Here is a 20,947-nt window from a genome sequence, read left to right on the forward strand (position 1 = left end):
AAGTTTGCACAAATGTGCATAGTAGGAGAAGGAGATGGAAGGTAAAGGCTGGGTTAGCAGACCAACAACAACAAAAAAATAATGAGAAGAAAAGTTTCTTCTGTTTGAATGTGATATACTTGCTAGTCCTTCATTCATGGGAATTAGTTAAGAGAAACCAAGAGCATGACAGAAATGCTTAGTTCATATTGTTTGTTGACTTTCTCTAAAATAGTACAGTATGTCCGATTTGTGTTTATACATGGCTAGCTTTTCTTTGTCAAGGGAGTTCAAAAAAAGGTTTGATCCAAAATACAGTAAAAAGCTGTTATATCCTGATAATTACTCTTTAAATAGACAAAAGACAAAGAGGAAGTTTTTATTTGTTTTTTTTTTGTGTTTTGGGGTTGTGGGTTTTTTTAAGCGAAATTCTGAAGCAGCAACAAAATACTCAAAAATCCCTTGGTAATCAACATTTTGGTGCATATGTGTTCCACACAAAATATGAGATGCATGAAAACAAGCACGTCCTCCCAGCACTGCACAACACACATGTTCCTGAACTGGCACAGCTGCCCCAGTGCTAACTCAATAACAGGTCGAGAGCTGAGCCTCCTCTCCTACTTCAGGAACATTAAGTTAGCTGGTATATCTCTGGGTAGTCCTGCCTTATGTACCTATTGCATTGCATGGCAAGTGTACCTATAAATTGTGCACTTTCGTCCATTTTTTTCTGAAGCTGTGATTTTACACTGTAGAATAGATTGAGAGCTTTAGAACCTATTTCCTTGTAAACAAACCAAGAACTCAGTGCATCTTTCCTTTCATAAAATTCCAGAAGTGTGCAGAAGGAGAAATGGGAAAGAGGATCTCGTTGTGCTTTTATAAGACCAGAGAATTTCTTAATTATATCTCCACAAAGTAGCCCTGATACCAGACAATTTTTTTCAAGTCTGGTAGGACAGGTTTAAAATATTCAGGGAAAAAGCTCTCACAGCTGTGTGGTAGAATATTTGTCTTCTCTCTACATTTCTACTGATGCACAGAATCTGCTAAAAGGCAGTTATTTCGAGACCTGCCAGGAACCCCCTTTCTTTCTGCTTACACTTGGCTAACTTGACCTGGGTAGTGCATTGCTGTGTCTATCCTGCCTTGGTGGATGGCATAGGAAGCAAACCTTAGCTTCCAAGCAAACTGAAGACAGATGGCTTTGTCCATGCAGGCCAGGCTCAACATCCTTGGGAGAAGACAGGCTCATACCCACACCACCAGCTCTCTGCTGGAGCCCTGCTGATAGCCACTGCCCACATTCCATTTTTTCTTCAAGTCAAACAAGAAAAGTGTTGTTCTGCATCCACCAGAGCAATGTATTTATAGCACACCTCAAGCATAACTTAGCTGTAGGACATGAGGGGACACTTTGGGACACAAGCACTGCTACAACAGCATTAAAAGAGAATCTCCTATTTTCTCTTCTAATAGCATTAGAAGAGAATCTCCATTTGGAGAGCAGCAAAGTTGAGGCAATGTGGCCACTGCCTACGTAACCAGAGAAAGCTATCAACACACAGACCCAGGCTTCTCCTCAGAAGATGGCTTGCTTCAGAAACAGACCCAGAAGAAAGCAGAATGCTTGCTACGTCAACAGCAAAAAGGGCTCAAGCTCTTGTATGGAAGTGGGAGTAAACAAAACTGACACTGTAAGTACACAGACTGAAAAGAGGCACATATTCGTTCCTGTGAGGGTTGCCCTGTAAAATACCTTTGGACAGATGCAAGTGCTAGCTAGACTTATCTATTACACATACTCCCATTCATACCTCCTCTCACCAGAGGACCAAGTAACTTTTGATACCTAGGCCATCTGAGCCTGTGACACCACTGACAGCTCTGAAGAATGGCTTCTTGAAGGAGACGGAGGCCTTTAAGAGGGAGGATACAGGGCAAAAAATATTGCCTTTTTTTCCCTTTTTCCAAAATAGACACTAACAATGTAAAATGCAAATCAAAGTTAAAACGCATGATTTAACTCAAGTTTTCTTGCTTGCTAATTTTAACTACGGGTAAAATCTGATTAAAATCCACCTACCTTTGGACAGAAGCAACACATTTTGGAATGAAAAACTGCTCTGCATTTTTAAAGTATTTTTTTCTAGTGGTTCACATTCTTTGTGGATTTAATTTCTGAATGATGTTCTATAATCTCACAAAAAAAATTTAAAGGGGATTACACTTTCAAGTTCATGAAGAGATTGGAAGAAAGGAGGAGAACTTTGGATGTTGCTGTATCTGAGGCAGCAGTATCACCCATGCAAGATTCTGAAATAAACACAAACTCCACTTACAAAGCAAAACGACACAACTGCATCTGTTCCCATATCCAGCATAAACCTATAAACCTGCTCATCTCTAAGAAATCTAATTACCTAAGTAACTGCCTCTTCACAACCTATATACTTGCAAATGAAGTTAGTGTGACCCTCAATACAAAGGATTTGCCTTTTCAAGGTATCTGTATAGAAAGCTGGGAAAGGGAACAAAATAATCCCAGCCAGGATACCCCATCCTCTCTCCCCTTAAAAAAGAAACAAGCCTTACTCAACATAACGAGCTTGATAACAACAATTTGAACGTGTATCTGTACACGTCATGACAGAAATGCCTTAATTAAAAATCTCATTGTTTCCTTGACATAGTTGTTCATTAGCTCTCCATGACTTAAGAAAAAGTTTAAATCTCAGTTCATCCTAAATCCGTTCTGTAAAATAATATAGTTTTATTACTACTGCAGTTTTACTTACCATTAGCAAACATCAATGACTGCTGCATCAGCATGGACTTGCAGCAAAAGCACGAGAAGGGAACATAAATTACATACTGAGCAGCAAAAGGGTTAGAGCTCAGAAATCAATATTTAAGCAGACAGGACAATTTCAGATACTGCACATGGAAAAATGTGGAGGAGAGAGTATTGCTTCGCTTTGTTTTATGGCTATTATGCAGTTTCCTGAAATTCACCTCATCTCACTTAAGGGTGTGTGGTTTTTTTTCCTTGTTTTTATAGACTTTACCTCTTTTACTGTTGGTGTTACCATTGTATAGTACACAGGTAATTTAGGTATTTCCAGTTGCACAACAGGCCCTGTACTACAAGTGGGATTGTGAATGCTTTTACTCTGCCATGAATTCAAAGTAGTTCACAGCTTTGCTTACACTTCCAAGAGGCATCATGTCTCATGTGACAAGTGAAAAGTTAGCACAAGGACAGGGAGATAGTCACTCGAATCACGAGGTACCCATCCACAAAGGGTTACTACAACACCTTGACCTCTGCCCGTCTATGGTATTTCTGGAGATTATTGCTGAGCAGTAATCTGCATCAGCAACCACTGTAAATTAAATTACCCATTCTATTACAGTCCCCCCGCTACCCACCTCCATCTTGTCTTAACACTTCTTTTTCATATGCCATCGTCTTACTCCTTCACTGCTTCCCCCAACAGGGTGTGGGATCTATTTTTTATTTTCCCTGTTCTAACCACCAACACGATTTCTTTTCCCTACTGCTAATCTGGTTTCTTCTGTATCTCCTGCAGGCCATCCTGTAGTTACATTGCTGTTTCAATCTGGCATTCATTGGACTACTAAAAAATGATACACAGGTGAGTGGGAGGCAAAAGCAAGGAATAAGGTTTCCAGTCAGGTCAACCTACAGAAATGTCAAAGCTAAAGAATAGAGCAGCCAGAAACATGTGGCTGCAGTAGGAAGGGAAGAAAGGAAGCCACCCAGACCTATACCAGATAGGAGAAGCCATGTAAACACAGAATAAGTACACGCACACTACTTGGCTTCATCATTTCTGTGGAAGAGTCCAGCCAAGCAGTGACAAACAGAAGGGCCATAAATCACTAGATATGCTTATACCATGCCATGCTTTGTGGGCAGGAGCAAGTGAGCTGTGCCCATGCTCTGAGCCAAATGAAACCGCATGAGAAGCGGCACTATCTTAGCTCAGGCCTGGCCCTCCACTACACTCCAAAATAGCCGAAATTCCAAAGGCGAGGTAAACAACTGTTACCTCCAGAAGGAATTTAAAAAAAAAAAAAAAAAAAAAAAGGGCAGGCTCAGAGAGAAAACAATGGTAGGAAAAGGGCACAACAGCAGTAGGCAGACAGTACGCAAAAGCTGGGCTGTCTTGCTCCTCCTCCATTCAGGGAAGCGGGGAGAAACCAAACAAGTGCTATTCCTCAGCCACGCTTCAGGCTTCCAGCCTGAACGCTGAACGCTAAATGCCTCAATCCGCAACACCTTCCAAGCTGACAACATGCTATTCAAACTCTTTTTCCCCTCAATGCTGAAAGGTAAAAAATGTACCATTTTGCTTTTTGTCCACCCCTCACAATGCTATCAAGATAGCAACTTCAGGTAAAGCCACGTACTGACATTCGCAGCTCCCCCATGCAGCAGCTGACTCCATAAACACCAATGAAACTTTTCCACTTTCAGCCTGGGCTTCTGCATCGCAGTGGTAAGAGCTGCCCAGAAGTGGTCACAGTGATGGGCAGTACGATTTGAACTTCATGTGATGCTGATATGTGAAATAGAGAGCTGCACCACGCTGTAGAAGGCTGCACCATGGACAAGAACACTGATGACTGCTGTGGTAACACCAGCACATGGTAATGTTTTTAACTTTTGGCACCAGCATGGCAGAGGTAGATTTGCCCAAGATTAACCTACTTCTTTTGAGGTCTGAAGCAAACATATTTTTCACCTTGCTTTAATTTGTTACCCCAGATTCAGAAAAACTAACACACTTCAAATACTCTACTAGGACAAAAAGGAGGAAAGGAGAAAGAACAGTTTTTTGGAAGGCAGCATTTTATTCAACTTCTGTTGGTTACCCTATGCTCAAAGTAACAAACTGACAGGTTCTCAAATGTAACCGAGACCTGTAAAATACACTCATTTCAGGCATATGAGCAAGTAAAAAGAGAAGTTATTCAATAACAACTTCGTTTTTTTGGAAATTGATATTTCATGGAAGTATCATGGTTGAACAAAATAATATTTTAACTTTAAAGGGAAAAAAATGGAACCAAGTATTACTCTACATATAGCAGCTGGCCTTGGAGGTAAAGCATACTTGCTGTATTTGCACAAAATCTTTTTTAAATGTTCTTTCACTATCTAAAGGAAACAGAATAAAAATCCATCTGTGTCAATGAATGGAAAAACAGCACACACGTTACTTATATGAGTCATTTCTATTACTACAAAAACCTTACTTTTACTAATCCTGTGTCTAAAGTTCCTGATAAAAAAGCAGCTTACCTAAATGTACAAAAGCACTGCATCAACCGTAAAGCCTTCCCTGTGCCCCTCCTCTCTCCACTTTATACCAAGTTAAGCGTGCTTGAGAACAACAGGGAACCCTTGGAATTGGTCAATAGATTGATTAATGCACTGTACATAGCAAGCCAAATAGGATCAGGATGTTTACAGGTGTTCTTTTGGTAGACATTAATTGCACTGCACTAACAAGGTAGGCTCCTTTCTGTTAAAGATGCTACTTACAAATAATACAGACAAGAAACAAACCATAAAGGTTACTGAGTAAGAAAAGCAGTAAAATATGCTCTTTCTGATAACGGAAGTACATCAAATTATTTAGGCTCTTTAGTATATTGACTAGTTAAACAGCATACAAATACCAGTTAACATTTGGTGCCAAGGACTGTATGAAGACTGCAGTATGAAAGAAGACCAAAAAAAAAAAAATCTGTCAGACAGTTTAAATTAAGCATATCTACCCCATCACATAAAGCAATTTAAAAGGAAGAGAGAAACAGAAATTCTTAGCACCCCCAAACACAGATCCAAGCTTTTACAGTTTATTTCATATGTAATGATCCAGATAAGCTTTCAATGGTCAAACTTTAAAACCACTACCTTCCTGAACTGCATTTGCCAATCCACGGATCAGTAAATAAATTCCCTTGTGCACAGTTTCTCTGATCTATTACCTTTATACTAGCAATGCAATCCATACAGCTGCAAAACCGTAGGAAGTTAGTAGTCAACTGCTCGGTGGACTGCTAAACTTTGTTAGTCTATTAAAATAGCAAGACACCGAAAGCATTCTGTTTGAACTTCACTCTTCTGTAGTGCAATACAGCAAGCTAGCTGGTGTCTCCATGGAAGAGCTCAGGAAACCATGATTGGCTCAGTGTTCTCCACCTATTTGCAGAGCTCTTTTCTTTCGAAAGCCTCAAGAAACACATGGCTTTCACCAGACACTGTTACCACATTAACATTCGTCTTGTGGCAACCATACATACCCATACAATTTAAATTTATTCATGGGTTGGTGGTTTCACTTCTACAGGAGAAAAATCAGTTTTAAGTGAAGTAAAAGGCCAAAAGTCTCAGCTATACGACCTACACATTACAGCTTTCCTTCCTGAGCCATGTTCATACAAAAATCTATACTAAAACACAAATTTCATGACCTTCTAGCTCCCCTCTCTCATTTATACACTTCAAGAACATGCTGGTCCTGTACAGAAATTCATTTTGGGTCATGCAGGTGACACAAAAGCTATTTCGTTTCTGTAAAAGGCAGAACTTAAATGATGCACAGCTGACCTTCCAGATCACAACAAATATCTCAACTCTAATTGTACAGGAAAATTAAAGTCACACGCAAATTTAAGCATGTAATTCTTAAATTTCTTTCAGGCGCCCCAGAGGTTTACCCAACCCCTGTACCCACCCACAACTCTTTTTACAGGCACACAATGAACTGGATCAACGAACTGACCTGTTCCAAATAATATTTTATTTTTTTTTCCCGAGTTATTATTTTTAATCCACACCAGTTCCTGACCCAATTTGCTGCACGATCACATGCATGTCAGAGCAACTGGGAGCAGGCAGCACCATGAGAATGCCTCTGGGAATGACAGGATACAGAAATGAGCAGCCACAGACGTTCTGCCTAAAACCCATACAAAAGCAATTACCATGAAAGTGTGGCCTAAGATTACTTGTCAACACACTTCTTCCCATTTGCTTCGCCCTTCATAGTGTATGTTCTCCATTCTGAGTTAACCATGCAGTCTTCCACTAGGGAGCCCAAAACCTCAGCCTAAACCTGAATCTTCAATTTTTTACCGTTCAAAGCTGTTAGGCTCAATACTTATTTATTTCCAAAGAGCAGTGAATTTAGTTTTATTCTTACAAATGGGCCAACATGCAAGGTCATAAGTGATTTCTGCAAAGTCAAAATTAATCCCTGCAATATTCTTCGCAGTAAAGAAATAAACTTTGCATTTGTGAAACAATCTAATACTAAGGCACATCTGTAGAGATTTAATTTGTTCTCCTTTAGTCATGCTGAACAGTAAGTGCAACTAAGGACTTCCCCCACTATGCCTAATTTATTTTCCCTGGATTTCTAGAAGACTAACTCACAAAATTGCCACATATCCAATCCGGGAACATTATCCATCTGAAAGATCGGAAATAAGATGTCCATCTCAGCACGTCGTTATTGTCCACTATAATTTAGACATTCTTCAAATTGCATTTGTATCCAGGAGGGTAATAGCCCTCACATTAAAAAAGCCCTTCATTAAGTGGCTCCCCATCATGCAGGCCACTACAGGCTCTCATGCCCTGACCCTGCATAGCCTCAGAGTTACTCTGCTTTTAACAGGCAAAGCAAACAGGGTAAATACCCTACCTTCTCTATCTAAGGGTAAAACCATCAGTAAACATATTAACATGGATAAAACCACCCCTTCACAAATCCCCAGTGACATAAGAAAACACTATTTATGTCGTCTCCTACAAAATGAATTTATCCACACATAATAAATACTTCCCTAATACAACTGCAAAAAATCCATATCAAAATTGGATTTCATCTTAACAGCAATCTCTAATTTCTATCTTGTACTGTACAATGTACAAAATACATACATCTGAAAGCATATGCATGCTCTAAAGGGCTTGCTTCAACATACAGAAGATGTCTCTTCAGAATTACAAAGACCATTAGGTAAATACTTTGACTATGTTTTCATCACTGTGTCTACAAAAATGTAATACTTGCCTCACACAAAAATATAACCTTGTCTCATACAAAATGCAGATTTGGACTTGTGGAACTATTTCTACACAAGGAACTAGATAGACAGGCCATTGAACCTAGAAATTATGATGTTGGGAGAAGGGTGCATGTTTTAAAGGTGCATGCATATTATAAAAGTATCCAAAAAAAATGGAATGGCATGGAGAAGGTGATTAGGAATCATATTTGCTCACTTCCTGTTGCAGTACAAGGTATCAGCACACATCAAATAGAAATAGCACGTAGAACAATTAGTAAGAAGAGATGCTTCTTCCCATAATTTGTAGCTAGTGTTGGCACTGTTACTGGAGCCCACTGTAAGTTGTACAGGAACTCACAAAGAGTCAAACAAAGCTGACAAGGAAAAACATGAATTCATTGAGAACATTAAAAATAAAGACTGTGTCTGGTTGAGGAAATTCCTAAATACTGAGCAGCTGGAAACTGGGAGAGTATGCTAGGGAATTATTAGCACACACTCACTCTTCTACAACCCTTCCCCAGGCAATGCCTAATGGCCACTCTCAAAAACAGCGGATCATCAGCTTGATCTAGCACAGTCACTTTTATATGATCTTGGACAACAGATGTTTTCCAAGCTTTTAATAGGTAATCCAAAAGGTTTTGTCATGTAAGCTGCAGTTCTAACCATTTACAAGATGGTATTTAAAGCTGTATGCAACCACCTGCCTAAACTATTCATTTTGTTTCTATATTAATCATCATGTGCACTTATTTTTCCCATAATAGGAGTTAAGTGGCTTTTGCCTTCGCTCATAATTTGTCCAATACAATGTAGGTCAGTACAAAAAAAAAATCTGAAGTTGCTTTAATTACTCAGAAGTAATTACACTTGTCTTACCAATAATGATTACTATTACTACACCTGCAAAATGCTTTCCATTATGACAAGCTTTGACATTTTCACAGCACTCCATAACATGTGCCATTAGGTCTGAAATTTCCTATGATTTATCCTTCTCCAAAGCAAAACACTGAATTAAATCACTTCCTTGAATCAAAAGAAAAACATGAACTCAATACCCTTCCCCCCCCGCCCCCCCCCCCCCAGTCCCCTTAAGACTTTTGGGATGTACTAAAGACTAAAAATTGACATTTGAAAATTGAGCATAATATTCTATGACTACAGTGATTCTGGGTGAATCTGGTAAAGTTAGAGCCCTGAAAGCTGCACAGTCAGCATAAGGGCATTACCTTTTTACAAACTGTTAAAACAGTGCTCCTGCAGAGATAAAGCTGTACTGGAATACATATTTCTCCAGCTAAGGGCAAGGCTAGGACATTGGATTGGATTCCCAAGGGATATAAGAGATGAAGACTGCAAACACTGCAAAGGATGTCCACAGAGAGGACTTCAACACAAGAATTAAGAGGCTTTGTGACCATCTAAATGATTATATAGCTTGAGGAGAAAAGATGGGGAGACAAGAGACTCGACCCTAGGACTTCAGTTTCTGCACTGCTCTGGGAAACCTGTCTCTTCTCTCATTCTCACACTGCACAGGAAAAAGTGGGCTAGCTCTGATCCCTAAGAGATCCCTAGCTTCTATTAGAAGTTTAGGAAAAAAATAAAATTCAGGCAGTAGTTTAATTTTACCTGTACCTTCATTACCACATCTACTTGGATAACTTCTTCTTGAGTAGTGCTTTCTAACCTCAAGTTTCAACAGTAATCAGGCAAGGGGCAAGGTGGAAAAAAAAAATGCATGGCAGGTTATTACATACAGTTATTTCCCTTCTGCTTTTGCTTAAACCCTCCTGCTGTTCCACTTCCTGCAAACCCACCAAAGGAATTCAACGCTCATCTCAGAACTGTTACATTCTTAGACTTAATTTAAAATTGAAGATTGTACTATTTCAAACACAAATGAGGGATACAGCATAGATTTGCAGTCTGAAGCTGGTGAACTTCTTAATGGTATCTCATCAGATGAGACTATTTGCTCACTTGTAGTCTGGAATTCTAACCAAAAGAAAAAGCAAAAATCAGAGAGCCACTTTTGTATTTGTTTTAGATCATCTCCAAAACATTATTCTGCCAGTTTTTATTAAGCAGCCACAATTTCACATAGAGATGCTTTAAAAAAAAAAAAAAACTTCCTCCAGAAAGATAGGAAGCATAGGAAATGGGTCTGTAGCAGAACTGAACAGAAATCAGTTGCCAAATTCAGAGAGCACCATGTCATTTCCTTCTGAAGACCGTCTACGGATGACAGGTATGTTGTTTTGGAGATGCAAGAAGTTGTTACCTTGTCATTTAGATTCAATCAAAATAAAATTCCTCAAATTGCTGTTCTTCCTATACAAGATGTACCTGAAGTCTGCGAATACCAGATTGTGTTTTCTTTGTTTGTTTTTTACAAAATGGTGCTTCCACAGCAATTAAAATACCCACAGCATTTTAACAGGGCACCTAACTCTGAAAAATGTAAACTGAAAAGTGACTAACTTTTGCCTTCCTAAGGGAGATATTATTTTGAATTTGTTAATACAAGACCATCAGTATCATGAAGGCTGATGCTTCAGGGCTTAAATTTACTCTTCCATACACCAACCTGAAGCACCAAGCAGTCCATTAAATAAAGCATGGAGCTTGCTTAATACATTAACCTATTTTGTAAGACACGGGGCATGGTAACAGCCACTCATGTCAGTGACTCCAAAGCAGGGGGAACCCAGCTATTTAGCAGTTAAAAAGCAAAATTACATATACTAACAGCCATTAATAATCCAAAACAATACATAAAAAGCAGTGAAGATATGGTGAAGAGGTTAGGTTACTTCTGTGTGGCAACATTTCCCACCCCTCCTCCACACATATCTCACTTCACAAAACCTTTTAGATACAAATAAAATAGCCATGACCTTTTTTCCTCCTCTGCATGATTAATTACTTAATGTACTATTAATTGGAAAATGTAGCTGAATTTCAAATGCTTTCATTTTCTCAGCATATCATGCTGTCTGGGAAGCACCGATTAAGCTGTTCATCAAAGGTGAGCACGCAAGGTCATGTAGGCTGTACCTCTTAAGTTATTCATTACCTGTCCTAAATACTAATTAACAACAGCAATATTTCCATAAATCAAAGCTTTTCTGATTACCTTCAGATGATGAGCAGTTTGGGTGGGGGAGGGGGCCACAACGATAGTATGGATTTTTGCATGTATCCTTTATTCTAATGCATGCCTGAATAATTCAATCAATACATTAGCTGTCATTTAAGACAGAATTTCACCACAAGTCAACAGGAATTCCACACAGAATAAAGAAGTTAACACTTCCTTTCCCCCTTCCTTATGTCCCCCCTCAACCCCACTTTAGAAGGGGGATTTCATCTAAGAAGATCTCTCAATTAACAAGATTTACTGTTATAATTATTAGTTTTATTTCTTCTTATTACCACCATTACAAAGTTTAAATTGGAAATCACAGAGCACAGCCCTGAGGCCATATTCAATGAGGTTCCGAACTTTTTAATAGAGAAGCTTATTCCTTCAGTATCCCTGGGGTTTCTCACCTTGAGGCATCTCAGGTGGCAAATAGTGAGGCTCTTGAGCGCTGACATGTACCCAGTCAAAGTCATCATACAAGTCTTGATGGTAATCGCAGGGCCCAGGACCATCATCAAACGTACATCCCCCTAGGGAAGAAACATGTTATTAGTTACAATTCTACGGTTATTTAAAAGCAGAATTCTTTCAAGGTCCATGCCGAGGTGTTTGACCTGTGCACAGCACAACTACGGAGCCCACACAGCCCATGGCACAGCTTACAAGCTTCCCTGCGCAAAGCTCAAGTCTGCAAGCAGCTCATCCATCACTGTTCCTCTCTTTTTACAACATCTCTGCTTCCTGCAGCCAGTTTCCCCCAAGAATGCCTTCTGTCAGAGCAGGAAATCACAGGCTGAGTCCCTGATCCCAGGTGAAACCTGGCCCAACATCTGCAGAACAAAGAGCAACAGATTGCCTAGACCAAGGGGAAAACAGAAAGCAATAGACGAGGCTAGGAAACTAACGGTGAAAATCAACAACCCTGATGCACTGAAAGCATACCAAGTCTAGACACAAGTATGAGGATAAATACTGTGCGCAAAACAAAAGCAGTCAGGCAGTGTAAGTACAGCTACTTAGAAATGAAATAATTACTGCAGAATGAATTTGATAATCCTGCTTAATTAAATCAATCTAGTATAACAGAATGAAAATTAAAGGTGCTTTTTCAGGGTTACATAAACAACAGATATGAAAACCTTACAAAAAAAGTTATGAGGAGAAGTGACAGGCAGAAAGAAGAAGGAAAAGAACATAAAAGATGGAACGGAAAAAAAAAACATATATAACACAATAATGTGTCTGCCCTGTTTCATTTCATAAACAGTTGTTTTTGTTGTTTTTTTTTAAGCTACATTTTCCAGTGAAGGCAATTAAGTAGGGTAGGAAAGAGAGAGAAGAAAACATGATGATCAGAAGAGGAGGTCAAGGTTTGAGACAGAAGAAACAAAAGAATCAAAAGAGCCCAGTCAAAGAAAAGTGGAACATAAACACAAGAAAATACAGATGTCATGCGCACAACTTCGAAGCATTTTATCTCCATTCATGGTAAGCAGCGCTTGAGTTTGCTCCTTCTGCTCAAAAATAGCTGGAGAAACTGAAACAGTGAAAGAGAAAATACAAAGCATTCATCTTTATTTAGGCAGTATTTTTAAATTCAGAAAATAAGTTATATAAGAACTCAAGAGATAAACATCTCTTGGAAATCAGGGGAAACATTTCTTGTATCCTCTCCTCCCTGTCCTCAGTAGGTTGGGCATATCAATCCAAATAACAGCTATTCCAACTAAAAATGCTCCTTTAAAAGAGTAAGCCAGAGGACACACCTGAAGAATAACAGGAGCATTTGTTTTTACTCCACTGTCCATCTGACTTTTAAACACTAAATATGGGACAAACATTGCAGGTTCCAAGAACAAAGACCATTACGGTAAATACCAGTTTCACCCTAAGATGAGTCACCCCACACCATGTCTGGTGAGTGCTCTCAGCAGCCCACGCTACACCCCAGAAGAAAATGTGATGGAGGTGGGAGAGAGGGAGGATGACAACAACGAAGAACTACAGTCATTCCTGCCTACTGAACACACACAGATGGCCTGGAATGAGGACTGGCCAGAGAATAAGGAAAGGAGGACAGGGCACGTGTTTCATCAGATTGAGAGTAAAATATTTTTACCTGCTCACAATGGAGTATTTACCTTTCACATAAGAGGTAGAGAGTTTACAAAACCAAAGCGTTCATATTTGAGCATGTCCTTCTTATTCAATTGTATCAGCAAATCTAGACTGTCCCAAACTGAGGTTATGTTGCATCTTCAGTGAGAGAGAACTCAATTCCCACAGTTGTGAAATTCATTCAAAACTTGTCACTTTGAATTAATGACAAAACAGCCTAAGTTTTAGCAAATTCTATTTCTCTGAAAACACTGTCAGATACTCATCCCAGGACATCCCTTGGGCTGCTTGTTAACCAGTGTGTTGGCCAGTTAAGGACGCCAGGAGGGAAAAGAAACCTCTACGTTCTAGAAAAATTCTTGCTAAAGCCCTGTGCCATAAAATGTTACAGCTTCATATTCAGTTCCACTTCAGCAAAACCTTCTCAAATGTTACACTGCAAGAACACAAGCACAACAACAAAAAAAACGGAACCAACATTCCATACTCTGTACTGAGTTGATTACTACATCAGTGTCATTGTCAGACTGTTGAGTGCAAAAGGAGAAATAGTTATGCATCGAAGGAACATTTATGCCTTCAAAAGTTCCAACTCCAATGCCCTATTACCACCAAGAGACTTTTCTAATTAACATCTATCATTATAAAGCCAGAAAGGCTAAGAACATAAATCTTGTTCTTTGATTTAACTTACAATACACTGCTATGATCACTCTACAGCAAAAATGTACATTTCCTTCGACATTTAATTGATAAATGAATAGCAGTTTCCCTTAAAGGGAAGTTATCACTGTCTGCTGTCCCAGCACCAAAATGACATACGGCTTTGAAGCACATGCCTGCAGGGCACCCATTACCCTTTTTAATGGTTTAAGTGCCCTCAGTATATAAATTTAAACTACCAATGAATCTTGCAGACTCATTTGGAAGATGAATGTTCTTAATTGCTCGTCTTTGTGCCCACTATTAATTTTAGTTATCAGGTTCTGATTAGTAATAACAACGAGCCTGTTAACACACAGCAGGCAATCCAAAGCTCCTCATGTGTAGCACACCACCGCTGCATCAACAAAACAAGCCAGCATCCTTTTATTGTGTACACACCAACAAAGTTTATCAAGATGGATTATTGACCCGCTACAAAATCCACCCTGTATAACTACTAAAACCAATGGCTCCTCCTCATGGGGTACACCTCCTCCTCTTACCAACAAAACTTGACATTTCCAGGCAAGTGAAGTAAAAGTCAGTGCTGTAGCTATTTATTCAGTATAACATGATGAGGCGTTTTAAACCCCTGCAGGTTACTCCCTATGATTTAAAGCATGTGCAAATTTGGATCTCCTCTTCTCTGTCTTGACTGTCAATCGCCTGCACGCTATTTCTGTAACTCTGGGTACTTGGCGATAAACCCCATGGAACGAGCTGCAAGGAAAACTACAAGGAGAAGAGGTGATGGATAGATGAAGCCTGCAGTAATGTATTTTGTTCCCAGTCATTTATTCAAAACCATATACTTTTTAAATCAATATTTAATCACCCAAATCTAAAACCACATCTGACAGAAATATTCCATAGTTCAGGATTTCTTAGCACCCTAATTCACTTCCTGGGCTGCTATTCACAATAACATACAGCATTGTTCGCAGAAGAAAGAAGATAGACTAGATGAATGCTTAGTACTTTCCAGAGAGGTTCAGCAGCTGAAATCAAATACATATTGCTATCTCCTAACATTTTGCAAAGAGTCTGCTATCTTCTACAAATGACAAGTTAGAAATCTCCAGCTCTGACAATTGCAACTTCCCCAAAACTCAATAAAAAGGTACTCCACTACCAGCCACTGTCCAGTTACATATCACCACCACCTTCCTTTCACTACGGCTGATGTATAAGCTACAATTTATCTTCAATACTACCCTGCTAATGGGATTCGTGCATATCTATCAGCACACACGGCACACCACAAACATTGATTTGTGCACCTCTGCTCAATATCTCAGCAGGAAGCACACAGCACTGACATTCAAATGCTCTTGGACCTTGCAGTACCTAAATCCAGATTCACCTTACATTTCGAATACCATCCACGAGGAAAAGGCAGCATTGGGATCAAAGCATTAGACCAGACTTGTCCAACCTCAACAGCCCGATGTGGGCTTGGAGATGGGCACACAATGCAGCCAGCATCCTCCCTTCAAACGATGCTGCCATCAGCTGTGGCCATGGTCCAGAAGGGCCAGAGAGGGCTCTGCCGAGGAGGCAACCCAGCCCTGGCTTCAGAGGAGCTAAGGCTAAGGCTTGACAGCTAGAAGAAAACGAGGTAGTCCAGCAGAAACACATAGTCTGTCGACAGCACTGCTGGAAATGTAAGGTAAGAAAACAGAAAGAATTTTAAATCTGGACAGTTATTTTGTCAAACTGCTGAATGCATTTTAGGTCAACTCAATTTGTTGGGTTTTTGAAGAAGTATCTGGGAAACATTCATATTCCACTGAAGCCAAGCAAATCAACAATTCACTGTTTCCATTATCTTTTCCCATAAGCTTCACTATGTTATTAACTTCAGGTTAAGCACACCTAGAATTCTCACACTTTCCTTTTCAATATCCTTCAAATAGAAGTGATAAATCATGCTGGCCTCATAAAAATTTCTTGACTACGTGTCCGTTTTCATTTATAAAAGATATAGAATCTTTAATGTTCATTATAAAAAGAAAAATATTAATATCCCACACTGAACTCTGGAAAAAGAAATTAAAGTTCCACGAAATAATGTCATTGAGATTAACCCAAATTTAATCTCAAAATCCTTAAGATTAACCTAAATTTAAAAAAGATCATAGTAGTCAGGTTTACACATCACCTATAAAAAGGCATTTAAAGACACTTGAATTCAAAAACAAATTACTTTGTTTTTTAATATTACTGTGATATTTATTTAGCAGTACTCAGTACTGGCACTGCTCTGATTTTGATATCTCCTACATCTTTTTTTATAAACCCAGAAAAGATGGACTGAGTCGTTTTTTCCCCTACGAGGATTAAAAGAAAAAAAGGAAGAAGAATATGCTACAGACTAAGACAAGCATGTGCCTGTAACACCCACTAATAAATAGACATCCAGTACAACTTTCCTGTGACCTTCCAGCTCAATAGCTCAGGTCAGAAAACTGATTCAGATTTTGAACGAATTATTTTTATCTAAAAATTCAAATATCATCACTACAGTTCCTAGAGACCACATCACTTCAACTATTTAGAAGAGAAGCAGTCAGTTTTAAGTGTTCTGCACACCAAAATTTCATGAAATTTAACATATCCATAAAAGTTATTAGGAATGGCATTATAGAAATACTATACTGGAGATCTAATGACTTCTAGATGAACAAAACTACTCCCACATACCACCTAAAAATTCTGTATGCCAGTTTTCATATTTAATTAGTCATTAACAACTCCAGTGCCCTTTAAAATATACTCGGAAAAGCAATGCACAAAACTATCCAAAACATTCAGGTAATACCAAATGATAAAAGTAGCTGATGAAGAATAATACACATTTACCGGCCACTCCTTATGCCGTCTTAAAAAAAAAAAAAAAAAAAAAAAAAAACAGACCTTTAATATCCAAGGAGTAGGGGAAGGGTATGGCTAGACTTTTCTAATCTGACAAAGAATATGTAACAACATAAACAAGGTACTAATTTTGAAGTCTCCTATAGTAACCGTATCTAACTACTCGAAGTCCCAAATACATTCTCACCCAACCCGGCACTAAATTTCAGAAATTAGTAACAAAGCAATAAAAGACAACTGTATATTACGGTTTTGGCACCAGGCTAGACAGAAAGGACATTGGAGTACCTGATGTGATTGGTTTCTTAAACTAATTGATTTTACAAGTGTTCTTCACTACTGATTTCTATAACCTATCAGCATTACAAAGGCATTTTTCTGCCACGGAATGACATGTATAGAAGGACAGCTGAAAGAACACATACTGTGATTTTATTTTTGAGATCTATTATTGTATCTCACTACCTCTGGTGTTATGCAAAATATACTAGTAACATATTGAATGTCATGTTCCTCAGTTTTAAAGAGTTGGTTATAAAGCCAGAAATTCACCCACCAAAACCAAGCAGATGACTAAGATGAGTGGGGAAAAAAATCTAGTACAAAAGAACAGCTATACTACACTCACACAACAAACTTTCTTCATCATAAGTTTTGCTTTATACAGGGATCTGTTACCAATGGTTTCTTTGGGACTCGTATGTATGAAGGTGTCATACCAGGAATGAAATACTCTTTTCTCCTCCAGTTCAAATGACTTGTTGGAACAAACTGCTCCTTTTATTCAACATCATGCTTTTATTTTTTTCCACCACCTGCTGCAAAAGCATAATGACTACCTCTAAATCTATCAAAGTAGATAGCTCCATGGTAAGAAGCCAGTATGAAATTATGTTTATCTGGAATGTCAGATAAAAGTCCAGTGAAAATTTAATTTTTCTGCTCACGCTGATTGGTGAATTTGAAGCTTGAAGAGGACAGAGGCACTGTATCAGGTCTCTTGTCAGTCATATATCCAGAAACAGGTACTGCATTTAAAATCACCTACCCACCATATTAATTTACCTGTTTCTGTCACAGTATGCCTCAAAGCACAGAATGTTTTCATCTTTTCAAGGCCCCACATCATTCTAAAACACACTGAGAGCAGAGCATTCATATATTAAAGAATATACTATGAATTGCTGTTAATGCAGCGTGAGAATAAATTTTAATGACTTATGTTTAAATGCTTATGTTCAGTATTGCCTACTGAAATACAACTGAAATAACCTTAATTAACCTATGGCATCTAAAAATACAGAAGGTCAGAAATACTATTTATTTTTTTAAAAAATACCATGAAAACTGTGGCACTTAAAGAAAATGACAGGTTCTCCTTCATTACAGAGAGAAGCAACACCAAGCACTAACAATATTTATCTTCTTTGCAATGATATCTTATTTTGTAGTACTGGAAATCATTACACAAAGCATGACTGATTATAGTTAAGAGCAATAAAAGTCAAGTAAACTCAATTACCTGCAAACACCTTTTAAAATTTTTTAGCTTTGTTCCCATTATCAGTATGCTTTAATCATCCTCTTAACTTATTAACTTGAACGTGGAACTCTAGGTCTCATCCAGAAACACCAGTGGAATATAAGCAGTAATAGCTTAAAAGGAAACATGTCTGATTATTCTTAAAGGAGTTTTATTTGATTTTCAATGTAAGACTTGTGTTGGTGTTAGAACAGTCAAGATAATCTAAAATAGACCTGTAAATATTTCAGAATAGTAAGTTCACAAGACCACTCCTAAATCACTACATGATATAAATCACTGACATTAAAAATCAACCACACCCCCAACAGTCATAAAGCAGTACCATAACTTATAAAAGCAAAAAATAAAATAAGGTCATAACCAAGTCCCATCTATACGTACATTTTTCATTTTGTATCCGTCTTCCATATTCCTTATTAATAGCATGCAGTAGCTTATTTTAGAAAGGAAAAGATTAGATTTAGAAAGGAAAAGGAATTTGAGAAATACTAGGTATAAATTACAAAGAATGCAGGGGGCCTCATGCAGACAGACATCCTTTCCTACCACCATCAGGAAAAGATGCCACTATTAATCCTAGCATTTATCCTAACCCAGATTTTGGGAGAGAATGAAGATTCCCAGTGAGATGTAGCCTACCTGGCCATGCTATTTATTAGATAGCTTCTATTAAAATAGGTTCTTTCCCTCTACACTATGTCTGGAAATGGTTTCTTCATCTCTGATTTTAAAAGATACAATATTGATAGGCTGCAGGAAAACTTTCCATGCTTTACCATCAGTGAACAGGATGAAAAAGAGAAGGAGATGAAGGGGGAAGAAGATCAGTGTCTACTACGCTGTCTGTACTTCAGTTTCTAAGAGAAGCAAAATGTAATCTGAACAAAAGTGCCTTTAAATTTCTTCCTGTTCTTCAGGGAAGGGGAGGCTTTCTGTTCTTTATCAGAGAGGCAAGAACTGCTAGCTGTGGAGAGTTACAGTTGTGCAATTTGTTTGTCATGTTTCCTTCATCCTTACCTGGCATGGGCATGGCAATAAAGAGCAAATAGCCATATGCATGGAGATCACTTTACATAACTGAAGCTCCCAGGACATTTCCCATGTCAGCTCATAAGGTATTCCTAAAACTATTAAGAGATTCAACAGTTTCATAAAGCTATGAACAGACTTTCATTAATACACAAGTGTCAACATCCACAAAACACCAAGGATATTTTGTATTTCAGCTCATAGGCTGTGAGCTTTAGTATTCCTCCTGCGCACTGAGCAGCCTTCTGACCAATTGCACTGGTGACAGGGATACACCGTTTGAATACAAATACTGGGGGGATAAGGTGGGGTAAGGTCATATCATATTTTTGTGACTCTACCAAGCATCAGAAAAATGCCAGCAAGTAAATTCTATGACTTCAAAGACAATTGAGAGCTCCAAAGTGAAATCAATCACTGATTATTTATGGCTATGTGGTCTTAGAATGCTACTTCCGAAAATAACACCTTTTTTAAAGGCACCGTTAATGCTTATTTATAGAAAATCTTAGGTAGATATCACAGTCTCTGGCATTTCTCCTAAATGTTCTCACAATATGCTGTTAAAAGTTAATGGATAAGAATGCGATCAAACTCAGTAGGAGTGCTGAGCGAAGACAGCCCAACATCCATTACATTAAATCACAAAATCTTCTATAGATTCAGAGTGCTAGGTTATTTTGTAGCCTGCTCACCAAGACAAAAAGGTGAAACAAGGACTCGGAAGGAAAAAGTTTACAGCTAACTTTTAGCTCTACTAATCATGTCAGCAATTCAACCAGAAAAAAACAGGCCTAACAACTACATCAGCCACCCTATTAAAATTTTGACAGTTTAACCATAAAATATGGTGACGGGAAAAATAGGTTAATTAAAATTTCTTCTGAAAACCATCTCTTATTAAGAGCAGATACAGGTATCAAAATTTTGCCTAGCGGATGAAGGTGCGAGTTTCCAGCTGGGCAGTAGGAGTAACCATGCAACACAAAAAGGAGTCAGATCTGAGGTCAACATAAACTACCAGAAGCTACCTCAATGCCACTGCAGAAGCCAAACGAATGAGGAAATAAGGGAAGAGTGCATAAATTATATACACCAACCTATAAAAGGGGCTCAAGGAACAGAAGGACAAAGAATATGGAATAAGGAATGTGGTCAACATGAAAGCTGAGGACTTCCTAGGAAGAGGTGAGCATTAGGTGAAACAATTACAGGAATTACTCCCCATTCCTGCCATTGACAAGGACGGGCAAATAGAAAGTCCAGTAACAGGAAAATAAACTCTTAAGTAAAAAGAAAAGAATGGGGTAAGTAAGGGAAAAAGAAAAAAATAAAAGAAAAAAAACCATGGGAGATGTGAAGATGTGACTGTACAAAGCAAGAAATTGAGGCAGAAAATAATTCTAATTAATACAGTGCTAGAA

General features: G+C 38.4%; 1 protein-coding gene across 2 annotated transcripts in view; it reads right to left on the bottom strand.

Annotated features, from left to right (window-relative positions):
* The window catches only part of PTPRK (protein tyrosine phosphatase receptor type K), a 418,532-nt gene that overhangs the window by 318,650 nt on the left and 78,935 nt on the right, over window positions 1-20,947 (bottom strand). For both annotated transcript variants that reach the window (XM_035538686.2, XM_035538685.2), the window contains exon 2: window positions 11,659-11,781. In XM_035538686.2, coding sequence (XP_035394579.1) covers window positions 11,659-11,781 — 123 coding nt within the window. The remainder of the gene's footprint in view (window positions 1-11,658; window positions 11,782-20,947) is intronic.

Source organism: Cygnus atratus, chromosome 3 (genome assembly GCF_013377495.2).
Source record: "Cygnus atratus isolate AKBS03 ecotype Queensland, Australia chromosome 3, CAtr_DNAZoo_HiC_assembly, whole genome shotgun sequence".
Classification (NCBI taxonomy): domain Eukaryota; kingdom Metazoa; phylum Chordata; class Aves; order Anseriformes; family Anatidae; genus Cygnus; species Cygnus atratus.